The 13481-nt window shown below is 39.8% G+C and overlaps 1 protein-coding gene across 3 annotated transcripts in view; it reads left to right on the forward strand.

Annotated features, from left to right (window-relative positions):
- The window catches only part of usp6nl (USP6 N-terminal like), a 62431-nt gene that overhangs the window by 15180 nt on the left and 33770 nt on the right, over window positions 1-13481 (forward strand). Inside the window, exon 1 of one of the 3 annotated variants that reach the window (XM_058417124.1) lies at window positions 3417-4048. The exons of 1 other annotated variant lie outside the window; for it this stretch is intronic. In XM_058417124.1, the coding sequence (XP_058273107.1) occupies window positions 3979-4048 (70 nt within the window). In that variant the 5' untranslated portion in view covers window positions 3417-3978. Of the gene's footprint in view, window positions 1-3416; window positions 4049-8950; window positions 9224-13481 lie in introns of those variants that run through there. One more of the 3 variants, XM_058417125.1, reaches the window with a different exon arrangement.

The raw sequence follows: 13481 nt of genomic DNA on the forward strand, positions 1-13481 counted from the left end.
GAATTTGTGACTTTATTATCTATATCCTTATGCCTACAAAGAAACGTTCCTAGTGCTGGTGATAAGCATCATGCTATATCACTGAAATATAAGGCAGCTGATATGAGCAACTTTTGAACATAAGCATGATTTCTGAAGTCATTATAGTTTTAACGTATATCTTTTCTTAGTGCTGGTACAGAGACATTTTCTGTGAGCAGATGTTTAGCATTTTTGTGAAGGAGTCTCCAGCGTCAGTGCTCTGTAGAAGGATATTCTTTTACATTTTCCAGAAAAACTGCCTACTGACCAGAGGATTTATGGAAAGTGTGAACCAAACATACGAGAGAGAAAAGAGAGACTGATGCAGGAAAGACTGCTTTAATGAAGTGATGAGAGGATTACAGGACTCTGATGTGTGTTACTAGTAGACAGAGTGACTTGCATAAAGATTCACTCCCTTTAAATTTTTTCCCACACTTTTCAGTGTTAAAGCTGCACTGGGTTTCAGACTTCACTGGCTTTATACACAAAATAGCTCCTAATGTCAGACTACTGCAAAATCAATATAAGCCTCTTAGTTGCTTCTTTGCTTACTTCTCTGACTCATGTCACTGACTTTTTGGTGGACGGCCTCCTGCAGAGGTGCAGATGTGCCGTGTTCTGTTCACTTCTGTAATAACGGAGCCACTTTAATGGAGCCACAAAGTTGGACATATAAAAAAGTTTGGGATATTTTTATAACTAAACCCTGACTGCTACTTTAGGAACTTGTTTTTGTTGGTCTTCAGGAACAGGTGGATTTTATTCAGATCATGTGATGCTTAAAATGTAATGGTAGCCATGGACTTCCTATGAAAACATCTGGATGAAATATGTATTGACTCTCGTGTATACAAGGAACAGTTATATGAGTGAGTAAGGGATTTAAACACAATCCCATGCACAGCTCTATCTTAGTCTTCAGTCCAACATTTCTGGCATTTAACAAACGCTTTTATCCAGAGTGACTTACATTTCATCTGATTTTATACAACTCAAAGCATATGCGCGTCTTTCTAAGTTGGTGGATTCGATCTCACAACCTTCCGAGCAGTAATCTGACACCTTAACCACTGAGCTGCCACATCCCCAAAACTATCAATTCCATGACTTCTGAGGTCAGCTGATTATATCTGGACTAATTTATAGCAAAGGGGATAAATACCTTTGATGGACTGGCGACCTGTCCAGGGTGTACCCCTGCCTCTCGCCCAATGTGTGCTGGGATATGCTCCAGCAGATCCCTGTGACCCTAATTAGGAATAAAGCGGGTATAGAAAATGGATGGATGGGGGTGAATACTTATGCAAACACAACATTTTGGGGGTGTTTTTTTGCTTCTCTTAATGTGTAGGGGGTGTTTTGTGTAAGATTGCTGACACATGCTGGTCAGCTATAACATTTAAAGAGTGATGAGTGATGAAGTGAATAACAACTGATTATCTCAGTAAAGTAGCTCCTGTCAAGGGGTGGAGTCAATTAGACAGCAAGTGAAAAGTCAGTTCTCAAAGTTGGATGTGTTAGAAGCAGGAAAATTGGGTGAGTGTAAAGATCTGAGCATCAGAGCTTCTCCGAAACAGCAGGTCTTGTGGAGTGTTCCTGGTACACAGTGGTTAAGACTGACCAAACGTGGTCTAAGGAAGAGTCAACTGGTGAATGGATCATGGAGGCCCTAGGCTCAGTGATGTGCATGGGAAGTGACAACCAGCCCATCTGGTTCAATTCCACTTAAGTCCATTTTAGACAAAGAAGAAGCCTTTATTATCGCCACACACATTACATATCCCAGCTGAGGAAGTAGGGGTCAGAGCACAGGGGCAGCTGTGATGCAGCACCCCTGGATCAGAGAGGGTTTGAGAGGAAGGCTTGAACCCCAGCCTTCCGATCAACAACCCAGAGCCTTAACCACTTTCTCTCTCTACCAGGTTATAGAATGAATAATGTTCAAGGGGGTGAATACTTATTCAAAGCACTGTAAATGTAGGCGTGCCTGAAAGTTAAAGAAATGCGGTGTGATGTAAACTGTGATATTAGACGCCTGCTGCTAGCTGTTTATGATTTCTTCACTACAGAATATCATTACAAATCAAGTCAATAACATTGTTCCAGACTCCCGCTGCTGCTCGGGTTCTAGTTTACGGTCTGGCTGCGCTCGCATGGCACTGACAGCGAGAGAGGAAAAGTGCAGCATGGCTGTGGCAGTGTTTTATTAATACAGCGTGTAGAGGTGATGTGTTTAGTGCAGAGGTTTACTGAAGAAAGCAGCTGCGTAACAATGCAGGGTTGTTTTTTTGCTGCAGTGGTGCGGGATGTTGTTTTGTACTGAGTCACATGGAGAAAGGATGTGAATGAAGGCCATTAGAGTGAGATTGATTCTAGCACATGGAGGCATGTGTCTCTGACACACACACACACATGAGAGAGAGAGAGCACACTGTCCTTGAAGATAATTGGTTACACTGAAAGGTAGAGGGAGAGTGTATGTGTGTGTGTGTGTGTGTTTGAGAGAGAGTAGGCCTGATTGCCATCAAAGTAATCATGCGATTCCATCTCTAATATTGATAGACATTTGTTTGTGACAGAGGAGAGAAAGAGAGGGATAAGAAGATGGGGGTGAGGAGTGAGAGAGAGAGAGCAATGAGGAGCTGTAGAAAGAAAGGGATGATCAGAAAGAAAGTAGGATGCTAAAAGAAGAGAGAGGGAGGATGTGAAGAGAATGAGAGGGATGAGGAGAGAGAGAGGAATAAGAATATCCATGTGCCTCTTTGCTTTCTTTGCTCATCCCTTTTTCTGTCATCTCTCTCTCTCTCTCTCTCTCTCTCTCCGTCTTCCCTCATTTATCTTTCACTTGCTACCCTCTCACCTGTACGTCTCTGCTCATTTCACTCATTCTTCTCTCTTCTTATCCCTTCTCCTCTCTTCTCACCCTCTCTGTACCCCATCCTACTCTCTCTCTCTCTCTCTCTCTCTCTGTCTCTCTCTCTCCTTCTGCCTCACTCCCTTTCTGCATCCTTATCCTTTTCACTTTCTCTCTTTACTCATCCCTCTTTCTTGCTTTCTTAAATGACATGAAGTGAGGGAGTGAGGAAAACAGAGAAAAAGAGAGTGATAAATAGTGGGCTAGGTAAAGAGAGGAGAGAGAGAGAGAGAGAGCGCACAGGGAACAGGGAAACTTGAAGCCGTGCTCCATTCAGAATAAAGCAGAGAAGAGGAGAAAACAAGTGAGGGAGATACAAGAGAGGGAAAATACAGATGGGGAGAGAGACAGAGAGAGAGAGAGAGAGTGTGAAAGAGATGAGTGAGAGAAAGGGGTGAGGAGAAGAGATAGAGAGAGACAGTGTGAGTGAGAGAGAGGGAGGCGGAGGGAGAAGGAAAGAGAAGGCGCTGGTCTCAGGCTCGGAACAGCAGTGTGCTGGGAGACATCAGAGCGGCGAGGACGGAGCGGTGTAAGGATGAAAGGATGGATGGAACGGAGGGATAGCAGCAGAGTGAATGCATGCTTTAGTGCTGAACTCAGGAAACAGGAGCTTTTCATCAAGCAGAGACTTGTTGCATCGTTAAAGCCGGACCGGTTCATGATAAACAGCTGCTAATTGCCACTAATTACTGACGCTAATCAGGCTGGAACACTGGAGTGTGACCTGGAGGCACGCTTACTTCTGATCGGTTATTACAGCAGGACAGAATTCAGCAGGCGTGAACTTACTGAAGAGCTGATTATTTTCAACAAGGAATTAATATCGGATGATGTGAAGAGAAAATACTGGCACTAAGGCTTGGACTGTGCAGACTGTACAGTGTGTGTGTGTGTGTGTGTGTGTGTGAGAGAGAGTGAGTGATGTCTTGGTCTTTGTATAATGGCAATGAGGGTATCATGGATCCTATATGGGCGACCTTTGTTGTGCCCATCCCAACATGCCCCGCCTCTTCTGCCTTTGACTCCGCCTTCAGTTGACCATGCAGGTCCTTCAGATCGTCAAAGAGCTGGTGTCTCCGTCTCGACGCCGCGCCGGCTCCAGGTTCGCAGGTGCGTGCATGTGAAAGTGTGTGTGTGCAACTTATTAGCACCCCTTGAAGAATGACTGTGTGTGTGTGTGTGTGTTAGAGAGAACCTGACACTGGTGTTTTCCCTTGAAAGACACTGCATTTGTTACTGACATTTGACAAGCTGCGAAGTTGTTTCACACGTGTTAACACATAACGGCTGCCAACACACAGACTTTATACTGCCGTGTGACACTGAGAGAGAGAGAGTTGAGATGAGCGTATTGCGAATCCATGTGTGGACTACTGATTTGAGCTAGACTTTGATAGATGATGATAATGATGAGGATGATGATGAAGTGCCTTCTTTCACACAATTTGTCATTTGACTAACAGTGAAAATGTCCAGACACTTTTTTTTTTCCTGAGCATGTCAGCCATGTGTAAAGGATACTTTGTTTAGCCACTGAAACTGCTTCAGATTAGATGTAGGTGATGTGCGTGAACATCGTATCATGCTTCTTGTTTTGTAGCCTGAAAGCTACGTGATGCAATGCACAGGTCTGCTTACACACTACCTACAGTACTACAGTCTAACACTAAATAGCTACTAGAAATAATAATAATAATAATAATAATAACAATAATAAATTTTTTAGATTAAAAAAAATACCATTTATTTAATATAAGAAATAAAAAGAATGGACATGAAAAAAACCCACATTTCCTACTAGTTTCTAATTGTTAATTGAAACGTAAATAATTTTCACAATTAATTCTCACAATTTAATGATGGTTTATTTTAAATTTTAAAGATTTTCAAACTTGATACATAACTTGACCAAATGCTCTAAGATCACTCATTTATGAATTATTTATTAATATTAATATTAATATTCACCACTTCTGGTATTACTGAAACATAAAAAGATGATTTTAATGTTTATTTATTTATTTTAGTGGTATTTATCAGATGAAAATAGGTTTTTCTTTTCTATGTTTTATGTTGAGCTTTAGTACAGATATTTATAATTAACATGTAAAACTCATCATGTGCCACACATTTCTAAATAATTAATATATGAAAAAACATACAATTTCTACAATATCTCAAAATTTTTATTGTGACATGATTTGTCTCTGTTTTTCCCATAGAGTCAAACTCTGTCTCTCTCTCTCTCTCTCTCTCTCTCTCTCGCTTGCTCTCGTTTTTTATTTTTCTTCATCCAGTCAAAGTGTTAAATCCAGATGTGTTTGTTCAGATGTTTGTTCTGCACAGTCGTGTGGAGAATCAGACTGCAGTCATCAAGATCCTGAAGCTTGTGCCCAGAAAAGTACATAATAATATAAACATAATAAATAATAAATATAATAATTGGGCTCGATGCTAACTAAAATTTCCTCCTTGAATCGAATTGATGCTTTAATGTAATTCAGTCATGAATAATTGTTCATAATGGTCATGTTTAATGTGTTATGAACTCTAAAGCCTCGTAGTGCTAAAATGAAGCTCCAACTTTCTTGTTGTCACTGTTTTGTGCGAGTAAAAACACATCTCTGTTTCATACCCCAGTATTTCAGTACACTGCTGTAATATTAGTTATCGTGTAATAACTGAAAGGTTACTTTTTCTTTGTGTGGCTGTGAAGTGCAGTGAGCTCCAAGCAGCTGAACACACACATGTTGATTTTAATCGCTATTGTATTGATTAGTTTGCCCTGTCATTTCTGCAACTAGAAAAGCCTCCTGCAGCTGGAAATCGATACAGTTTTAAAGAAATATAAACACATGCAGACACACACACACACACACACACACACCAAGCTCGGGGCTTTCTTTGTCAGAGATTCTGTAACATTTTGCTGCTGTGGAATGAGGTGATGTTGCTTTAGTAAATCATTTGGCTGCTTTTCACCTTGCTGTCTTACCGTCTTTCATCTCTCTCTCTCTCTCTCTCTCTCTCTCTCTTTCACGATCTCTGTCTCTCTGTCTCTAACTCTCTCTCTCTCTCTTTCTCTCTCTCTGTCTCTCTTTCACGATCTCAGTCTCTCTCTGTCTCTCTCTCTCTCTCTCTCTCTTTCACGATCTCTGTCTCTCTGTCTCTCGTCTCTCTCTTTTACTATCTCTCTCTGTGTCTCTCTGTGTCTCTCTTTGTCTCTCTCTGTCTCTGTCTCTCTCTCTTTGTCTCTCTCTGTCTCTATCTTTCACTATCGCGCTCTCTCTCTCTCTCTTTTCGTCTGTATGAGTGTGGAGACTTACAGCTCTTACAGTCTTTTTACACATCTAGACTTCCGCTCAGGGAAATGATCAACAAAATTCTACAGATGCTGTCATAAAACATTTAGTGTGTGATGATGGTGTGGAGCACCACACTGAGTGTACACACACACACACACACACTCACACACACATACTGTAATACTGTAAAGAGCACAGAGATCAACATGTCACTGCAGTGGGAGGGAGGGAGGCCGGAAAGAAGAAAGAAAAATGGACAGAAGGAAAAAAATAGAAAGAAAGAGAGACAGGAAGGAAGGAGAAAAAGAAGAAGCAAGAAAAAAAAAGATAAAACAGTTGGAGAGAGAGAGAAAGAAGACAAACAAGCAGAATGATGGGGGAAATGGAAGGCAGGAAAAATCAAAATAAAAAATAAAAATAAGTACCGGAAAGATGGAAGGAAGGATAAAGATGAAATAAAAGAGAGAAAGATGGGGTTAAGGAAGGAAGAAGGAAAGGAAGGAATGGAAGCAAGGAAGGAAGGAAGGAAGGAAGGAAACAGAATGATGGGGAAAATGGAAGAAAGGCCACAAGAAAAAATAAAAATAAGTACCGGAAAAGTGGAAATAGAAAAGGAAGGAAAAAGATGGAATAAAAGAGAGAACCGTGGAATGAACGATGAAAGGATGATGAAAGAAAGAAAGACAAACATTTAAACAATTAAAGAAATTTTCAAGAAAAAGAAAAGAAATGAATAGTAGAGCAGTGTGTTGTGGTAACCTGAGCAAGAATGAGGCTGAATTATTCATCAGCTTCTCTCTTCCTCTCTCATTCACTGAGTCTCAGCAGTCTGAGGGAGCTTTGGGCTTTGTTCCAATACTGTCTTTAAAGTGCCCTAGTCACCCTCCTGTCACTATTTCTCATCGGGGGAATTCCCTCTGCCATCGTGCCAGCTGCACTAATACTTGACCTGCTCTGAGGAATTTGGAGGGCTGAGCGATCTAGTCAACAAGAGTATCAATCTTTTTCATCGTTCTTCTTCAAAAATCATGTGTGGTCTTCATTGTCACCTTTGCAGTTTTAACCTGAATTAAAATATCTTTAAAATCATCATTTATTATTTAAATTGTTACCAAAAAAGGGAGACTGTCCTTCATGCTTTATAGCACAGCACTATTGAATAAACAGATCTGGACTTCATTCATTTCCTGTATCAGCAGCAGTGACAGCAGCAGCATTGTACAAACTTATTCATTAACATCTGAATTGTATTATATACATATATATATAAAACAGCATGGGCTGTAGTGTCGGGTTCTGAATTGTATTATATACATATATATATATATATATAAAACAGCATGGGCTGTAGTGTCGGGTTCTGAATTGTGTTATATATACAGCTCTGGAAAAAATAAGAGACCACTGCAAAATAATGAGTTTCTTATATTTTTTTCTTCCAGGTACATGTATTGGTGAGATGAACAGTTTTGTTTCATTTTTTGTGAACTGCTGACAATATTTCTCCTAAATCCAAAATATAACTATTGTTATTTAGAGTGTATATTTAAAGGAAATGACAACACATCAAAATAACCCAAGATCATGCAGTATTTGCAGAACTTTAATAACTCAAATAAAACTAAATGGAAATAATTTGTAAACAAATTGTGTTCATGCTTTGGCTAAATAACATTAAGAAATCAGTATTTGCTGGAATAACCCTGATTTGCATGCGTTTTGGCTCCATGCTCTCCACCAGTTTTTCACATTGCTGTTGGGGAACTTTATACCACTCTTTTTGCAAAAACAGCTCAGCTTTGCTTGATGGTTTGTGACCATCCATCTTCCTTTTGATGACATTCCAGAGGTTTTCAACAGGGTTCAAATCTGGAGATTGGGCAGTGGTCTCTTATTTTTTTCCAGAGCTGTATATATAACAGCATGGGCTGTAGTGTGGGGTTCTGAGCTGCAGTGTTTCATTTGTTACCCAGAGAGACATTATGTAGATTTAATGCTGTGGAACATTCGGGAGTTCCTGTTCTCACCTGAGTTCTAGCTCGCCTTTATAACAGTCTTTCTCTCTCTCTCTCTCTCTCTGTCTCTGTCATCGCTATGATGTCAAGTGCATGATGTACACACTCATATGTCACACACACACACACAGAGCACAGATGAGAAAACATTTTTACTGGGAAATCAGAAGAAACAGAAAGAGGAGTGAAATGTTTAAGAATGAAAAAAAAACACTTCACATCAATGATTATAAGGGTTAACAATCTGTGATGCTTGTAAAAATCTATTTCTTTCAATTTCTAGTTAAGTCAAATGTTATGTCTGGGAGTGGAGCAGGGATATGGTGGCAAAATCTAGTTTGAGTAACTTAAGCGTTGAGGTCTGGGTTAAATCAGAGACTGTGAGTGAGCTACAGGTGTGTGTGTGTGTGTGTGTGTGTGCGTGCTGTCAGGATAGGTGTGTGATGGCAGCAGTTGTTTATGGCAGAGGCTGGTATGTGGTTTGTTTGTATTTGTGCACCATTAGGCTGGTATTTGTGTGTGTGTGTGTGTGTGTGTGTGAGAGACAGAGAGAGAGAGACAGAGAGAGAGTCAGGCTGGTATGTAGTGTGTGGGTCTGTACACTGACGTGTCTCTGAAGTCAACAAACAGTCGTATTGTTTGGAGCGTCTCCCTGTTAGTCTTCTTTTCCTCACTCTATCTCTCTGTCTTCTCCAGCTCCTTTCTTTTTTCACTTCTTCTCCACTTGTTGTTTTGGGGGGGTTATGGAAATTCGGCTATTTCGTTTTATTTCTTTGGTAAAAAGCCTCATATTTTAGGCTGAAGAGAAAGATGAGACTGTTAACGACAGTATGAACAGTAGGTCAAGTTGATTGCTGTGTGTGTGTGAGAGAGAGAGAGAGAGAGAGAGAGAGAGAGAGAGAGAGGGAAACACATGCAGATGGAAAGGCAGAGCTTCACTAAGGACATACAAGAATGGGAGCAAGGTAAGAGATGATGTCATCCTTCACTTTGTATAAAGTTCAGTGTTGTGACATCACAGTGAAGAGTTAACCTTTTAGTCCATATTTATGATCGCTTAGTCTGACACCATGAATACGGATGAACAGAAAACCGCTTAATATAAATGTCATTTGGGAATGGCTGATTGTACGTTCAACTTCCTTATCCATGCTGTTTTTTCAGTCAGCCAATCACGAGGCAGCAGCACATAAAATCAGGCAGATGCAGGTCAAGAGCGTCATTTAATGATCATTTAAAGTATCAGATGTTACGGAAAGAAAAATTGTTGATGATTTGCAGTTTTCTGACACAACACATCTTGTTGATGAGCAAGGTCAAAAGAGAATGGATCAGCAGGAAGGCTACAGTAACTAGCGGGAAGGTTACAGTAACTAGCGGGAAGTCTACAGTAACTAGCGGGAAGGTTACAGTAACTAGCGGGAAGTCTACAGTAACTAGCGGGAAGTCTACAGTAACTAGCAGGATGGCTACAGTAACTAGCAGGAAGACTACAGTAACTTAAATAATCACTCGTTACAATCATGGTGAGCAGAAAAGCATCTCAGGACTCTCAGCAATGAAATCCGTGAAATCTCCATCAGCAGAAGACCACATTGGGATCCAGTCTTTTCAGCTAGGAAGAGGACTCTGAGGCTACAGTCATTTCAGACTCATCCAGACTGACCAAGCAAAGCTTGTCCAATCTCCAGCTGTTTAATTACAGTGAAATATGATAACAAATTATTAACAATGCTAAAAAGACAAATAAAATGACATTATTTTCATCCATCAAGGTTTTTTAATATGAATTTGCGCAAACAATTGTAGTAATTGAGCAGAAAAGTGAGAAATTAGAAAAAAGTAAAAAGATTTGCTGCATGACACACTGCTTCTCCTTCATCTCATATGATCTGATGCATTTATACACTGCTGAATTTTATACACAAATGCCAAATCTTCCTCCAGAATGTTTCATTTTAGCAGCAAAAAATTGATCTACTGTCTGGAAGAATGCTAGTTGTGCTAACTTATAGACGTTATTAGCTTTACTAGACGTATAGCAACCAATAGTAGGTTCGCTCCATAATACAGCGACTAGCATAAGATATTACTAGCTAAGCACCATCCTAAATGTTTACAGAGGTAACGTGATGCTCTACACAATATTAAAATCCTTTACTTACGGTTATTATTATGCGTAGCAATGTTTACGCGTGCGTGTTGAGCGGACAGCTTGCGTCTGTGTGATGTAACACAATCTGTCTTTATGACTGCGATTTCTGACATTTATAAGCACATCTGGGATTGAACAATGAAACTGATCAGCAGTTCATCCTTCATCTCTCGTCTGTTACGCCTCTCCCCGTCGTAGATGAAATGATAGAGGGAGCACACATGGAGTTGAAATAAATGAGCCGCTAATCATGCTTTATTTTCATCTAGATCGCATGCTAGGGATGGTGGCCTATGCTGAGAGAGGGAGGCAGTGAGGGACAGAGAGAGAAGGGCATGAAGGTGACCGTGACTGAGACAAAGATGATGATAGCCGGATAAACGAGAGGCGAGAAATGAATCCGTCTGCCAAGGAGGCTGGATATGAGAGAGAGAGAGAGAGAGTGAGTGTGATGGATGGACGGAGATAGAAATGAAGACAATGAGCGGTGGAGAGACAGAAGCTTGTCAGGAAGAGGATGATTGAGCGCCTGCAGATTTGACAAGTGAAAGAAAGGAGACAGCGAGTCTTTCTGATAGCTGGGTGTCATCACACTTCAGTTCGGTTGTGTGCATGTGCGAGTTATTCTCCTGGGTTAAACCTCACGCCTCTAACACTGTCTGCACCGAACAGGGAAAAATTGCATTTCACATATTCTTATCAACCTCCTGTCTTTGCCAAGATCAGCAATAAAGATGAATTTGGGTTCCTGTCACACCTTTGTGAGAAAATGTCCAAAACATTTTACTTGAATTTTCGGAGGAAAATGAGCAAGAATTTCATATAGGCTCCTAACTGGTGCAATGAAATAGTTAGAGTGGAAATGTTCAGAGATTTCTATAGCAGTGAATATTGTTCAAGAGATCCCACACCTTGGCCCAATCAATCAACAACCAGCAGACTTGACATTTATGAACATCAGCATTCTAGCATAATATTCTACAGGGCATTATAATTACAAAAAAATCAATGCGTCTGGTTTGCTGACTTTGATATGAATAAGAATATCTAAGCCAACATGTATTGTGAATTATTTACCAAGCACCGTCAATAATGGACAGCTTGTCCATGCTTATTTAACCCCTTAATCTCTCAGATTATTATTTATTTATTAATTAAAAAAAAAAAAAAAAAAAATCAGTAGAGACTAGGAGTTAGGCAATACAGTGAATCGAATAAGGGTAAGAGAGTGAGAGAAGTCTGGAGCTGCCAGGCTTTTAGCAGAGCAAGCAAAACTATTCATTTGCTCGTTCGGTAGAATACATCTACAAATCGATAAAGCAAACCAACAGTAAGAAAGATAGAAAGATAATCAGGCGGAAAGAGGGGGAAGGGGTTAAACTTAAGAGTCAAAGACAATTAAAACTTAGTGGGGGAAAAAAATAAATGTTTGTCTGAACTTTCCACCATTAGAAAGTACTAATTTGATGATAATTCCAATTAATTCCAATTAACGTTATTCCTAGCAATCATATCTTTGATATTAGGTTGGTTGTAGATTCTACCGCTTGAATAAGAATAATAATAATAATAAGAAGAAGAATCACAGATGGCCACTTTGAGGAATAGAGTGTAGAGAATGAGCTCTAGGGTGCTTTTTCTAGCTGTGTGGAAGCTGTTTTTAAAAAGAAAACTGTGTTAAAAACCCAAAACCCATCTCACACACATGCTTTTAGTCCACTTTATTCATCAAATATTTGTTGAATAAAGAATTATGAGGGAATACTAATATATTTACAGCCAAACAGACATTTCTGCTAACTCTTTAATTGCTACATGAGGCTTAACAGTTCACTTTAGGCTAGTTGTTGTGTTGGCTTCCATTTTTTGTTAGCCAGGTTAGCATGTGGGTCATAACAAGCTGAAGCTCTGTGTGTGTGTGTGTGTGTGTGTGTGTGTGTGTGTGAGATAGAGAGATATATTAGTAATGAAGACACTTTGCTATGTGTGTGTTTGTCGGATAGACGCTTGTGTTGCATTTAAACAGTTAGCAAGAAGCTAACAGTTAAACTGAGGCAGATTGCTATGTTTGTCTATTATTTCCTACTGGCCATGTTAGTATGCGAGTCAAAACAAACTTAAGCTCAGTCTTTGGTGTGTGTGTGTTGGAGATATCAGTGATGAAGAAACACATTGTCCTGTGACAGACATTTGTGAACGTAAACAGAGAGCAAGAAGCTAAACTGAGGCAGATTGCTATGTTTGAATTTTATTTTTTTGTTAGCCATGATAGGATGTATCAAGCTCTGTCTTTTGTGTGTGTGTGTGTGTTGGTAGTGAAGACACACATTGCTCTGTATGAGTCTGATTCAGGATAAAATTAGAAATAGCCCAAGTTCTAAAAGCGTTAGTTAAAATAGCTTGGGAATGTCTCACAGTTCGACTCCCTTCTAAGCTTTATGTGTGCTTTTTTTTTTTAAATAAAAAAACCTTGTGTCAGACAGTGTTGGTCTCTGTGTGTGTGTGTGTGTGTGTGTGTATTAGAACAGTATGAGTGAAATCTGGCCAGCTCTCAAGCCTGAGTGGCAACACGAACAAAAGGAGCTCAGTTCTCTCAATAATGCTCTACATCCCAGAACTCCATCTCTCCATCTCTCTTCACTTTCTCTAGCTGTATTGAAAGGCTTAATGAGTATGAGCCTGTATTTTTGAACCAGCAGCAGTTTTGTTTTGATTTTTCTTTCATCCTGTGTTAAGGCATCTGTCAGAAATCAATTGTATGAATGTACACACTTTACTGAACGCTGAGGGAACAGTCAGGGGTTGGGCGCCTCAAATGTCCACAAACGTTGCAGTCAGTGAAGGAGATGTCTGTGTAGCTAGCGCTTTTTTTTGTTATTATTATTATTATTATATTTATTGGGAGCAGAATTGTAAAATGTCACAATCATATCAAGTAAAGAGCTTGATACATCCTATCATGGCTAACAAAAAAATAAAATTCAAACATAGCAATCTGCCTCAGTTTAGCTTCTTGCTCTCTGTTTACGTTCACAAATGTCTGTCACAGGACAATGTGTTTCTTCATC

This window comes from Hemibagrus wyckioides, linkage group LG19 (assembly GCF_019097595.1).
Source record: "Hemibagrus wyckioides isolate EC202008001 linkage group LG19, SWU_Hwy_1.0, whole genome shotgun sequence".
NCBI lineage: Eukaryota > Metazoa > Chordata > Actinopteri > Siluriformes > Bagridae > Hemibagrus > Hemibagrus wyckioides.